This window comes from Terrapene carolina, unplaced genomic scaffold (genome assembly GCF_002925995.2).
Source record: "Terrapene carolina triunguis isolate 2854851 unplaced genomic scaffold, T_m_triunguis-2.0 Scaffold193, whole genome shotgun sequence".
In the NCBI taxonomy this organism is placed as follows: Eukaryota; Metazoa; Chordata; order Testudines; family Emydidae; genus Terrapene; species Terrapene triunguis.
The window spans coordinates 7069674-7079987 of NW_020664544.1; the positions used below are offsets into that span (position 1 = coordinate 7069674).

The 10314-nt window shown below is 54.9% G+C and overlaps 1 protein-coding gene across 1 annotated transcript in view; it reads right to left on the bottom strand.

Moving 5' to 3' along the window:
* Positions 1 to 4574: 4574 nt before the first annotated feature.
* COL1A1 (collagen type I alpha 1 chain) overlaps positions 4575 to 10314 on the bottom strand; it is a 26314-nt gene continuing 20574 nt past the window's right edge. The window contains exons 44-51 of the mRNA XM_024199421.3: positions 9960 to 10013; positions 9719 to 9826; positions 9185 to 9238; positions 8109 to 8216; positions 7727 to 8009; positions 7280 to 7470; positions 6900 to 7142; positions 4575 to 6453 (exon numbers count right to left, since the gene is read on the bottom strand). Coding sequence (XP_024055189.2) covers positions 6307 to 6453; positions 6900 to 7142; positions 7280 to 7470; positions 7727 to 8009; positions 8109 to 8216; positions 9185 to 9238; positions 9719 to 9826; positions 9960 to 10013 — 1188 coding nt within the window. The 3' untranslated portion in view covers positions 4575 to 6306. The remainder of the gene's footprint in view (positions 6454 to 6899; positions 7143 to 7279; positions 7471 to 7726; positions 8010 to 8108; positions 8217 to 9184; positions 9239 to 9718; positions 9827 to 9959; positions 10014 to 10314) is intronic.

Consider the following 10314-nt stretch of genomic DNA (forward strand, 5'->3'; position numbering starts at 1 on the left):
CCCTCCAGGATCCACCCTCTTGCTTCTGGGCTTGGCTTCCCCTCACTGAGCTGGGGCTTCTCCCTTTGCTCCAGGGCCACTGCCCCATCCTTCCACCCAGCATTGGTCAGTTCTCACCTGTGGTTCTGCTCCAGGTCTTCTCTGAGCTCGGCTCTTTCTAGGCTCTCCTATGGCTCTTTTCCTAGCAGCTTCCTGCTCCCTGGCTCTGAATCACCCAATCTCCAGCCATGTAGGGCCCAGGTGCCCTCTCTTAAGCCTAATTAGGTGGGTCAACTAACCAGACACAGGTGCCCTGGCGTCTCCCTTCTTAAAGGGCCGGTGACAATCCATATATGAATACAGACCTCTAGCTCCCCCCTCCCCCCGGCACACACACACACACACACACACACACACACACACAGATGTAGACTCACAATTTCCCCACCACGCCAGAACTCAGATTCCGAGCCAGCCGCAAACCTACACAACCCCCCCCCCCACACACACACACACAACAGCACAGACTCACAACCCCCCTCCATCCAAACCAGGCTAGCCTCACACGCACATACCCAAGACCAGACTCACAACCACCCCTCCTCCCCCCACAGGCATCTCCCCAATCCATCTTCAGGAACCCAGACTCAACACAATCAGAGGCACGTGCAAACAAGGACACACACTCGCAACCCCCCCCACAAGAAGACGGACTCAGAAGCATCCGCACATGACAACGCAGCCTCCCCAGTGCAGACGTGCTCACACACGCTCCCTGCATTTATATACAGGTGTGTAGCTGTGGCCGGCTATCAGCCGGGTCTTGTATGTACAGGTATCTCCATTTTCCCAGCCGCTCTGCCGTCTCACTCCTTCAGGCATGCAGCCTCCGCAGGCTTTTCTCTGGCCCCCCAGCAGCGAACACATGTCCTTTCCTCTGGGCCCGGCTTTCCCTCGTTGCTTCTGAAAAAGACCCTCTCACACCCGGCAAATTGCTGCAAGACCCCCACATCTCCGAGGCAACTCGCCGGACCCCGTCAATTCCTAACGCGCTCCCAGGCCCCGGGCCGTCACTCAAGCTGTCAGCGCTGAAAGAGCATCTTTCTCTCCTCGCCTTGCTCGAGAGCGGACGTAAACCGAGCCAAAAATGCCAGGAGTGGGGAGGGAGGTTAAGAAAATAAGAGGCGTCAAAGAAGGAACAATACGACTATGCGAAAACTCAGACCTCTGGCTAGTTCCTAAGGGTGCAGGGAGAGTTTGATGGCAGAGTCCAATCGAATTAGGATCCTCCAACCTTTCCAATTCAAGAGCAGCGCTGGGTCCTCTGCCCGGTTCTGGAGCAGCGCTTGACCATCCTATACCAGGGCTCCCGTCCACCAATAAAATCCACTGGCTTGTTGAGATACGGCCCCATCACTCCCAGCCCTCCTTCGGGCCATTAGAAAGGGTCGTGCTCTGGTAGGGCCAGAGTTTCCGACGGAGCTCAACCCCCGTGAAAAGCAGGGCAGGGGCGGAATCACTTAACATCTGTAGGGTCATGTCTCTAGCCCCCTGTTTCATGGCCGTAAGGGTTCTCCTGCTAAAGTGAAGAGGGGTGGGAAGGCAGGAATTAGTGGTTTAAAAAGTAGTCATAAATGAGAGAGTGGAAGGAGGAGAAATACACACACACACACGCAATGCAGCGTGGGGAGGGGGAACCCACCTAGGGGAACTGACTGAACCGGAGGTTAATCGGCACAACATGGTCCAATCAATGCTCCTGGAACCGGCTCCTGACAAAGCGAATTTACTCCCCTGCAGTCCCGGTGCCGCTCCCAGTGGGTCCAAACCCACAGATCCTCGCAGAGTCTTCCTTGCTGGCCCCACAAAACCTTCGGCCACAAGATGCCACCTCCTTTCACTCCTGCTTTTGCTCTAAGGAACAGCAGCAGCGGCAGAAAATGATTCCGGCCTCCCCCCGGCTTCTCCAAGCTCTGCAAGGGAAACAAACAACATCTGCTAAGAAGGATCAGGTTCAGATCACAAGCTGGGCAGGGAGAGACTCCGGGAAAAGCCAGCGACTCCGCTCCATCCCGCACTGGGAAGCACTGCAGAGAGACGCGGAGATGCAGTGGACCTGGGGCTGGGGGAGCGTTTGGCGAACAGCCTGTGATGTCATTTTGGAGGCAGGCACCGGGCCAGCTGGGTACAATGGTCTCATTGTAAAGCCGGGGTGACTTGGGGCCTCAGCAGAGCTCAGTGGTTGGGGGGTTCTGTGCACCGGCGTCGCGAGCAGGGGTGCAAGCCTCGGCGTGTGTGGGTGTTAAGGTCTCCGTGCAAGCGCCAGTGCCTCGTGTGTTCTTGTGCACTGTGCGTGGGCACGAGTGTGCGCCCAGCCTTTCGGTGCTGCGTGCAGGGGTGAGTGGTGCAGGCTGTGGAAGGACCCGGGGCGTGTGTGTAATTCTCTGCATCTGGCCCGTGTGTGCGTGGGGATGCCCTGTGGGGCCCGGCGGGTGGGTCTGGCCCATTGGCACACTAGCTGCTTTTAATATTGGGGGGGAGGGGGTTAATACACCAAAGACACAGTAGCAATGCATGGAAAAGCCTGTTTCCAGGCAACCATCCCTTAGCAAGACAGAATGGGAGAGAGAAAAGCCCAAGAGGGTCGAGAAGGGCCATTTCGAAACAGATTTTCACGAGGCGCCGGGGCCCTTTGAAGCAGAATGAAACAGAGAGTGAAATCCACACAGCCACGAAGGTCAAAGCAGCCAGGAATCAGGCCTAGGCTCTGCACCCGTCTCCCCAGCAGCAGAACCCAGAACTCCTGCCGCTCCTCGGCTCTGGATCCGGCCGGTTCACTCCCAGGCCATCAGCTACAAAGGGACGGTGCCGCTCCCCCTCCAGGCCCCAGCTCCCAGCCTGCCCCCTCGGGAGCCAGTTGGGTGGAGGCTGATTTTCCAAAGAGGTCAGTGCATGCCAGCCTGGCCCCACACGTCCCCGAGAGGGCAGTCGCTGAAGCGGGGTTGGTCTAGGCCCCGCTCCGCTGGAGCCGGTTCTGTTAGACTCATTCTGTGTCTCCCTGTCTGATCCGTCCGCCTGCACCTCCGGGCCCAGCGTGGTGGGTGAGCTGAGGTGCCCGGTCTATGGCTGGGGGATGAGGGCAACCGGACCACGGCCGGTTCCCCAGGCAGGGACGCAGTCAGCACTTGCTGGCCTGTTGTTTTGAGGCTTCCACCCCTCTGTCCCCTGGCTGAGGTGGGCCCGGGCCCCAGAGAAGGGGGCACAAGCTTTCAGTCTGGTCCATGGAAGGGAGGCGGGGTGCCGGGACTGGCTTTGATTGACGTTGGCTCGTCCATAAGCATCCGCCCCGGCGTGCCTCCGGCTTGCGGTTGCTGGTATCTGAGAGGAACCCGTGGGACCAGGCTGGGTTCCCCCACCAGTAGCTCTGGGAAACTGGGCCCTGGAGAGATACAAGCCACTGCTCAGCGTTACTCACCTCAGCAGGTGCCAACGTCCCCGTGCCGGCGGCTAGCACCCACCCTGGCCTCACAGGGCGCAGGAGCTCCGTCACGTGGCCAAGCGGGCGTTGACCCCGACAAAGGGAGGCAAACGCTCGGGGGCCCGAGTCTGTGCAGCACCCCCGGGCGTCTCAGCTTGGGGGTTCGGGCAGGGCGACGGCAACGTTGTACCGCCTCTGCGTCCTTTGGATTCCCGGGCCCAGCTGCCCCACAAGCTCAGACCCACGCTGTTCCCCCGTTTCCCCATCCCCCTCTGCCCCTTCCTGCAGAGGAAGCCGGTCTCGCTGTGGATGGAGAGGACCCGTGTCCTTCCTTCCAAGCGTTAGGGAAAGAAAACAAAACGTAAAGGGACTTGCTTTCCCCCGCTCCTGGCAAGGGGAGTGAAAAGGAGTGCCGGGAGCAGCTGGAGTATGCCAGAGACAGGGGTGAGAAGGGAAGAGAGAGCCGGCCGTACAGAGCTGGCAGAGGGGGTGGAGAGAGAAGACGGAGGAGAGAAAGAAGGAGACAGGCATTGAGGGGGAGAAAGAGATCCAAGCACAGGCACTCTGGTGGGGCAAAGTGCAACGGAGGTGGGGGACGGAGGGTGGGGAGAGAAGGAATGCGTTGGGGAAGAGAGAGAAAGAGAGAACGTGGCAGAGAGAGCGAGAGAGGTGTGAGAGCAGGGATGAGACGGGGAAAGAAAGGGACAGAAAGCAGCGGAGAAAGAGAGGGAGTGTAAGGGATGAAAAAGAGGAGAAGGAAAGCAGGAGGAGGTGTGACAAAGCGGGAGGATTGGAAGTCCCACCTCTGCGACTGCGGGGCTCCGGGCACCTGCCTCTGAAACAGCCGGTACTAGCCACCGGCCTCTGGACTACCTGATCCAATTTGGCAATCCGTGTGTTCCTAAGTGGCAGAGCAAGAGGCTGGCTCGGAGGTGAGAGAGGAAAGGACAGAAAGAGAGGAAAGTGGAGCGGAGACAGACAGAGCTGGGGCCAGGGCTCATCTTCCTTGTTCTCCTTGGCCCTGCCTATGGGGCGCTGCCCATCAGCCCCCCCGCCGCCCCCCAGGACCTGTCTGCCGATGTGCCATACGCGAGAGAAGAGTCCAGAGCACCACAGGTTTGTTTGGATCATTTCACATGCTTTATTTCAGCAGTCAAAATAATTAAAAACATCTCAAATTATTATACATATACAAAATAGGTACAGAATCCTTGGTTGCTCTCCCTCCCTAGAACATCTGCTTCTTGCTAGGAATGGGGCTTTGCTTCGGGGTGGCTTTGAAACCCATGGAGAGAAGCACAGAAGAGGAGGATGGGAAGAGGAAAGGGAAAGAGAGAGAGAAAGCAGCAGCAGCGGAGGATGGCGGGAGAGCGAGAGGGGACAGGAGTGTGCATGGAAGAGAAGAGGCAGCAGGATAAAGGAGGGGGACAGAGGGATGGGAAAAGAGAATGAACGGAAGAGGGAAAGCAGAAATGGAATCCACCTGCTTAACTGGAAAGATAGAATTGCACACACCTTCGTTCCCTTCCAAGGCTACTTGGATCTAGTTTGCGTTAGTTCCCGTCCTTGTTTTTAGGGTTTTTTTTTTTTGTTTTGTTTGTTTTTAAATAGCACCTTCAGAAAATTCACAAGTTGACCCTGGGCAGCAAAAGAACTGAGTTTCTTTCCTGAAAACAACAGTCCTATCTCTATAGCACCAATCGGTCCCTATCGCAGCCTCTCCGTGTGTTGGATTGTGCAGTTTTAAACCACCAAAAAACCGAAAAAGGGACCTAGAACTGAAAAACATTAACACAGCGAACGAAAAAAAAGAAAGAAAAGAAAAGACAAAGTTAGCACCTTTGATCGAAACCTGAAAGCCAAGCCCCCTTCTCCACAACCTGGTGTCAGTTAAAAAAAAACCCAAAGCAACTTAAAACTACTCGGAAAACACAGTTGAGAGGTAACCTTCCATACAACAATAATATACATTTTGAACATTACATTTTCTCTGCTTTGGGTATTATTATTATTAATCATTTTTCCCTTCATTGTTCACCGACAAAACATATGATTTTTTTTCTAAGCGGATTTTATCTCCCAGCCGTCCTGCTAAAAGCGCTTTCTGTTTCAAAGTCAACACACCAAATGACAGGTCTTGGCTGTTTTCCACACTACTGGATTTTGCTTAGGAAAACAATTACGACACCTGGATTTGAAGTTTTTCTCATATTTATTTCTTTTGCCAACTGAACAAATGAAAGGAAAAAAAAAATGGTACATTACACACGATTTTAAGTGCCTTCCTTTCAGTGGTATAAAAAATATATATATAGTAAAGACACCAGCAGGGAGAGGTCGGCTGTAGGTTAATTTTGGTATTTTTTTCCAACTCCAGGTTATAAAAAGAGATTTTTGCATTGGTGGGAGAGGAGTAGGAGCAGGGGAGCAAGTTCTAAACCATTTGGACTAGCTTAGCATCGCCCTTGTTGCTGCAGAATTTTCAAAGCAGGTTGTTGTGATTTGGGTGTTTTGGTAGGGTCGATTTTGGATGGTATTTTTGTTTGGATTGTGCAAGTAGTGGTCCCAAGATATTACTTAAAAAAAAATAACCAAACCAACCCCAATCTGTCTTCAGGGATTCAACAAAAAATAAAAAATAGAACCATGTCAAGCAAGTGGACCCACTTCCTTAATTTTTTTGAAAAGTCATTTATTTTTATTTTTTTGGTTTAATGCTTTTTTTTTTTAATGGAAACAAAATAGTTTTAGAGATGATGGATAGAAAAAAACACGAATTCAAGTCCATGTGAAATTGTCTCCTTTTTGGCTGTTTTTGATTTTCTTTCCGGGGGGGTTTTAGCTCCAGTTTACAAGAAGCAGACGGGTCCGATGTCAATTCCGAATTCCTGATCTGGCGCGCCAACGTCCATGGGGGCCACGTCAATGACGGGCAGGCGAGAGGTTTTCGTTGTCTTGTATTCGATGACTGTCTTGCCCCAGGTGCCGGTGTGACTCTGTGGGGAAGGGACCGGGAAAAGGAGAATATTAGAGTTGTTGATAGAGCCGCTCCTCGAGGCAGCAAAGCTGGCTGCAAGGAAACTCTGCCTGAGGATCGGAGACAGCATTGCACAATGGGTGGTCTAGTGATTAGGGTTGGGGGGCCTGGGAATCAGGACTCCTGGGTTCTGTTGCTGGCTCTGACACTGACTCACAGTGGGATCTAGGGCAAGTCAACTTCCTGAGCCACCATATACGAGCCTGTACCAGGCCAGGGGACTTACGCAGGTTGCAGAGAACTCTGCCAGTCATGTCCAGGGCTGGAGAGACTGATTCACAGCTCTGCTCTGCCTCTCCACCCTCACCCTCTCCTCCCTCTCATCGCCAGGGCCTGGGGAGGCGTGGGTGCACCAGCTCCCGGTACCACCCATGCTGGCAGAGCCAAAGGCAGTGGGACACTCACTGTGCATCCATCCTCGGTGACTCCATAGGTGAAGCGGCTGTTGCCCTCTGCTCTGATCTCGATCTCGTTGGAGCCCTGGAGGAGCAGAGCCTTCTTCAGGTTACCAGTCTCCTGGTCCATGTAGGCCACGCTGTTCTTGCAGTGGTAGGTGATGTTCTGGGAGGCCTCAGTGGACATCAGGCGCAGGAAGGTCAGTTGGATGGCAACGTCAGCTGGGTTGGATCCCTCGCCACCATATTCGAACTGCAGAGGAGAGAGAGAGAGAGAGGCCCCCGGCAGGAAAGCAATGTTAGTCCTCAGGTCCTTTCCCCCATTCCGAGTCTCCAGATCCAGCCCCTTCGCTTCCCACCCGTCCCGCCTCGCCAGTCCCCTGAGCTCACCTGGAAGCCGTCGCTCATTGTCTCGCCGAACCAGACGTGCTTCTTCTCCTTGGGGTTCTTGCTGACGTACCAGTTCTTCTGGGCAATGTTAGCCTGGGTTGGGTAGACGCAAGTCTCACCAGTCTCCATGTTACAGTAGACCTTGATGGCATCCAGGTTGCAGCCTTGGTTGGGATCAATCCAGTACTCGCCTGGTGGGGAGAGGAGGACGAGTGAATGGGCGAAGAAAGAAAGAAAGAAAGAAAGAAAGAAAGAAAGAAAGAAAGAAAGAAAGAAAGAAAGAGATGGAGGAAGAAAAGAAGGAAGGAAGGAATTCAGTAGTAATGGAGGAGGAGTGTGAGTTAGTGAGGGTAGCTAAAGGCAGGGCAGGACAAGGGGCGCAAGACAGGCCGCTAAGAGAGAAGGAGCTCAGTGAGGATGTGCCCAGGATGAGGCCGGGAAGCTCACCGCTCTTCCAGTCGTTGTGGCACATCTTCAGGTCGCGGCAGGTGCGGGCTGGGTTCTTCCTGGTGCCCTCGGGGCTGCGGATGTTCTCGATCTGCAGGCTCAGGCTCTTGAGGGTGGTGTCCACCTCCAGGTCGCGGTCACGCATCACGTTGGCGTCGTCAGCCCGGTAGTAGCGGCTGTCGGTGTGGGCCTTCTCCTGAGGAGGCTGGGGCAGGAAGCTGAAGTCGAAACCGCCGCTGGGTGGGCCTGGGGGACCTGGGGGTCCGGGAGGTCCGGGGGGACCCTGTTGGAGGAGGAGAGCAGAACGAGTTGAAGGCAGGAAGCCCTTTCACCCAGCGGACAGCAGATCCCAACCACCCGAGTCCCAGAGGGGGATACGTACAGCGGGACCGACATCACCGGTGCGACCACGTGGACCTGGTGGGCCAATGGGGCCAGGGAGACCATTCAGACCATCTTTGCCAGGGGAACCAGAAGAGCCAGGGGGACCCTGTGAGGAAAAGGCAAACGCAAAATGAGATCAGTGGGCTTTGGAGAGAGGAAAGTGGGGTGAAGGTGTGTCCATCTTGAAAGACAGACCGAGTGAGAACATGCCAACTCCCACCCTTTCGATCAAGGCCCAGCCCATCACCCATCCTTCCACCCCTCTTGTCTGTTCCATCCACCCAGCTCTCTCATCTAGCTTACCTCCCGCTACTCTGATCTGTCTCACGAATTAATAGAGCACCAGTGACCACAGTCCCAAGGACCAAGCTCTACTGGAGATGCACTCAGATCCTCTGGAATCACTCTGGATTTGCCCAGGTCCAGCTGAGAACAGAACCAGGCCCTGTCCTCACCATCGGTCTGGGAAGCCCTCGCCACACAGTGAGTGCTGAGAGAACCTTACAATGACATCTCCTTATGGGCGCTGATACCTACAGGAGGACTTCAATTTTAGGAGTTTCCCTATCCCCTGGATCATTTTTGTTCCCTTCCCATCACCGCCTCTGTCTGGGAAAGGATTTTCTAAGCCTGACCCACGCTGCGCAGGGCCTCTCTTATTAAGGCACCTCCCCACTGAGGTGGAAGAGTAACGGGTCAGTAGAAAGCAGCAGGCATCTAGCCTGGGTTTCGTGTCTCCTTGATAGCAGTAGGCCCTTGTTGTACATGACCAATGCTTACAAGAATCTGTGCTGCACACTCAGAGGCTACGCTGATGGTTTTTAAGCTACTGGCTACACTATGGTCCACATTCTGCCTCTGGCCGATATCCGTGCCACCCCAGATTGGGGATCAGGCAGGATCTGACCTTTAAAAGGTGATGCCACCTGTTGTGTTGGACCCTGGCTTGAAAACGGTGCTGATTATTTCATTCACGAGCCCTCTGCCCCCAGCCCGGAATCTCCCAAGGCTTCAGGCGTCTGCACCGGATGGGCTCACGAAGGCGGCTGTTGGCTTCACTGGGGCGGTACTTACCCTTGGACCAGCGGGACCGGAAGCTCCAGAAGGACCTTGTTCACCAGGAGAACCCTGCCCCAAACAAGAAAGCAAACGTCAGTTCTGCAACGACGCTGGAGGCCCGTGTGGCCAGTGCAGAGGTGCTAATAAAACCGACGCGTCTATGAGAAGCTCCCACTGGGCTCCGACTCCAGCGGCTGAAGCTCATGAGAGAGGGCCAACAATAGGGCAGCTTTGGAGGTTCTAGGGGGCAGCTGTTGCCCTGTGTCCTAAGATCAAGGGGCTGAGGCCACAGCAGCAGGCTGGACGCCTGCCCCTCCCAGCTGCTGCATGTGCGAGGGCAGTTGTGAGCTGAAGGGCTAAGGGCAGCCTGAAACTGGGGCAGGCCAAGGCTTGCCCATCTCCTCATCAGGTGATGGCCTTCACTGGGATTCTCCCATGATTCTCTGGGGCAGTGAGGAAGAGGGTCTATACTCTTCTCTCTGGAGACCTGCTATGGACTTGTCTCTCGGAGCCGGCTATATCGGGGGAGCGGAAGGCAGCCATACTTACGGGAGGACCAGGTGGACCCTGGAGACCAGAGAATCCTCTGTGACCCTTCAAGCCTCTGTCACCGTGTTCACCAGTTTCACCTTTGTCACCGCGGGGACCTTGAGGGCCCTGGAAGAGGAAGCAGAGTCACCTCGCTGAGTGGCTGGGAAGGATACCTCCCTGCCCGTCGCTCAGCAATGTTATTGCCAAGCCAGTTGCTTTTTCATAGCAATAAAAAGCGGAATCGGAACCCATAACTTACAGCAGCACCACGAGCACCAGCAGGGCCAGCGGGGCCAGCGGGACCAGCAGGGCCCTAGGAAAGGAACGAGAGAAAGGCAGAGGTTAGAGCATCCACTGGGATCATGAACGTACCCTTGCGTTCATTTCTCTGCACCGTAGTGGGGAGTGCGTCCTATTGGTTAGAGCAGGGCAGACTGGGAGTCAGGACTCCTGGGTCCAAGGCCTGACTCTGAAAAGGAGTATTATCTAGTGGTTAGAGCAGGCAGCGGCTCCGCTTGATCCTGTCTTGATCACTGGGCTGAGTATTTCATATCTCCCCAGTGCTGTTCCTGGGGTCTATTCCCAGCTCTGGGAATGAGCATTGTCCCCTGGTG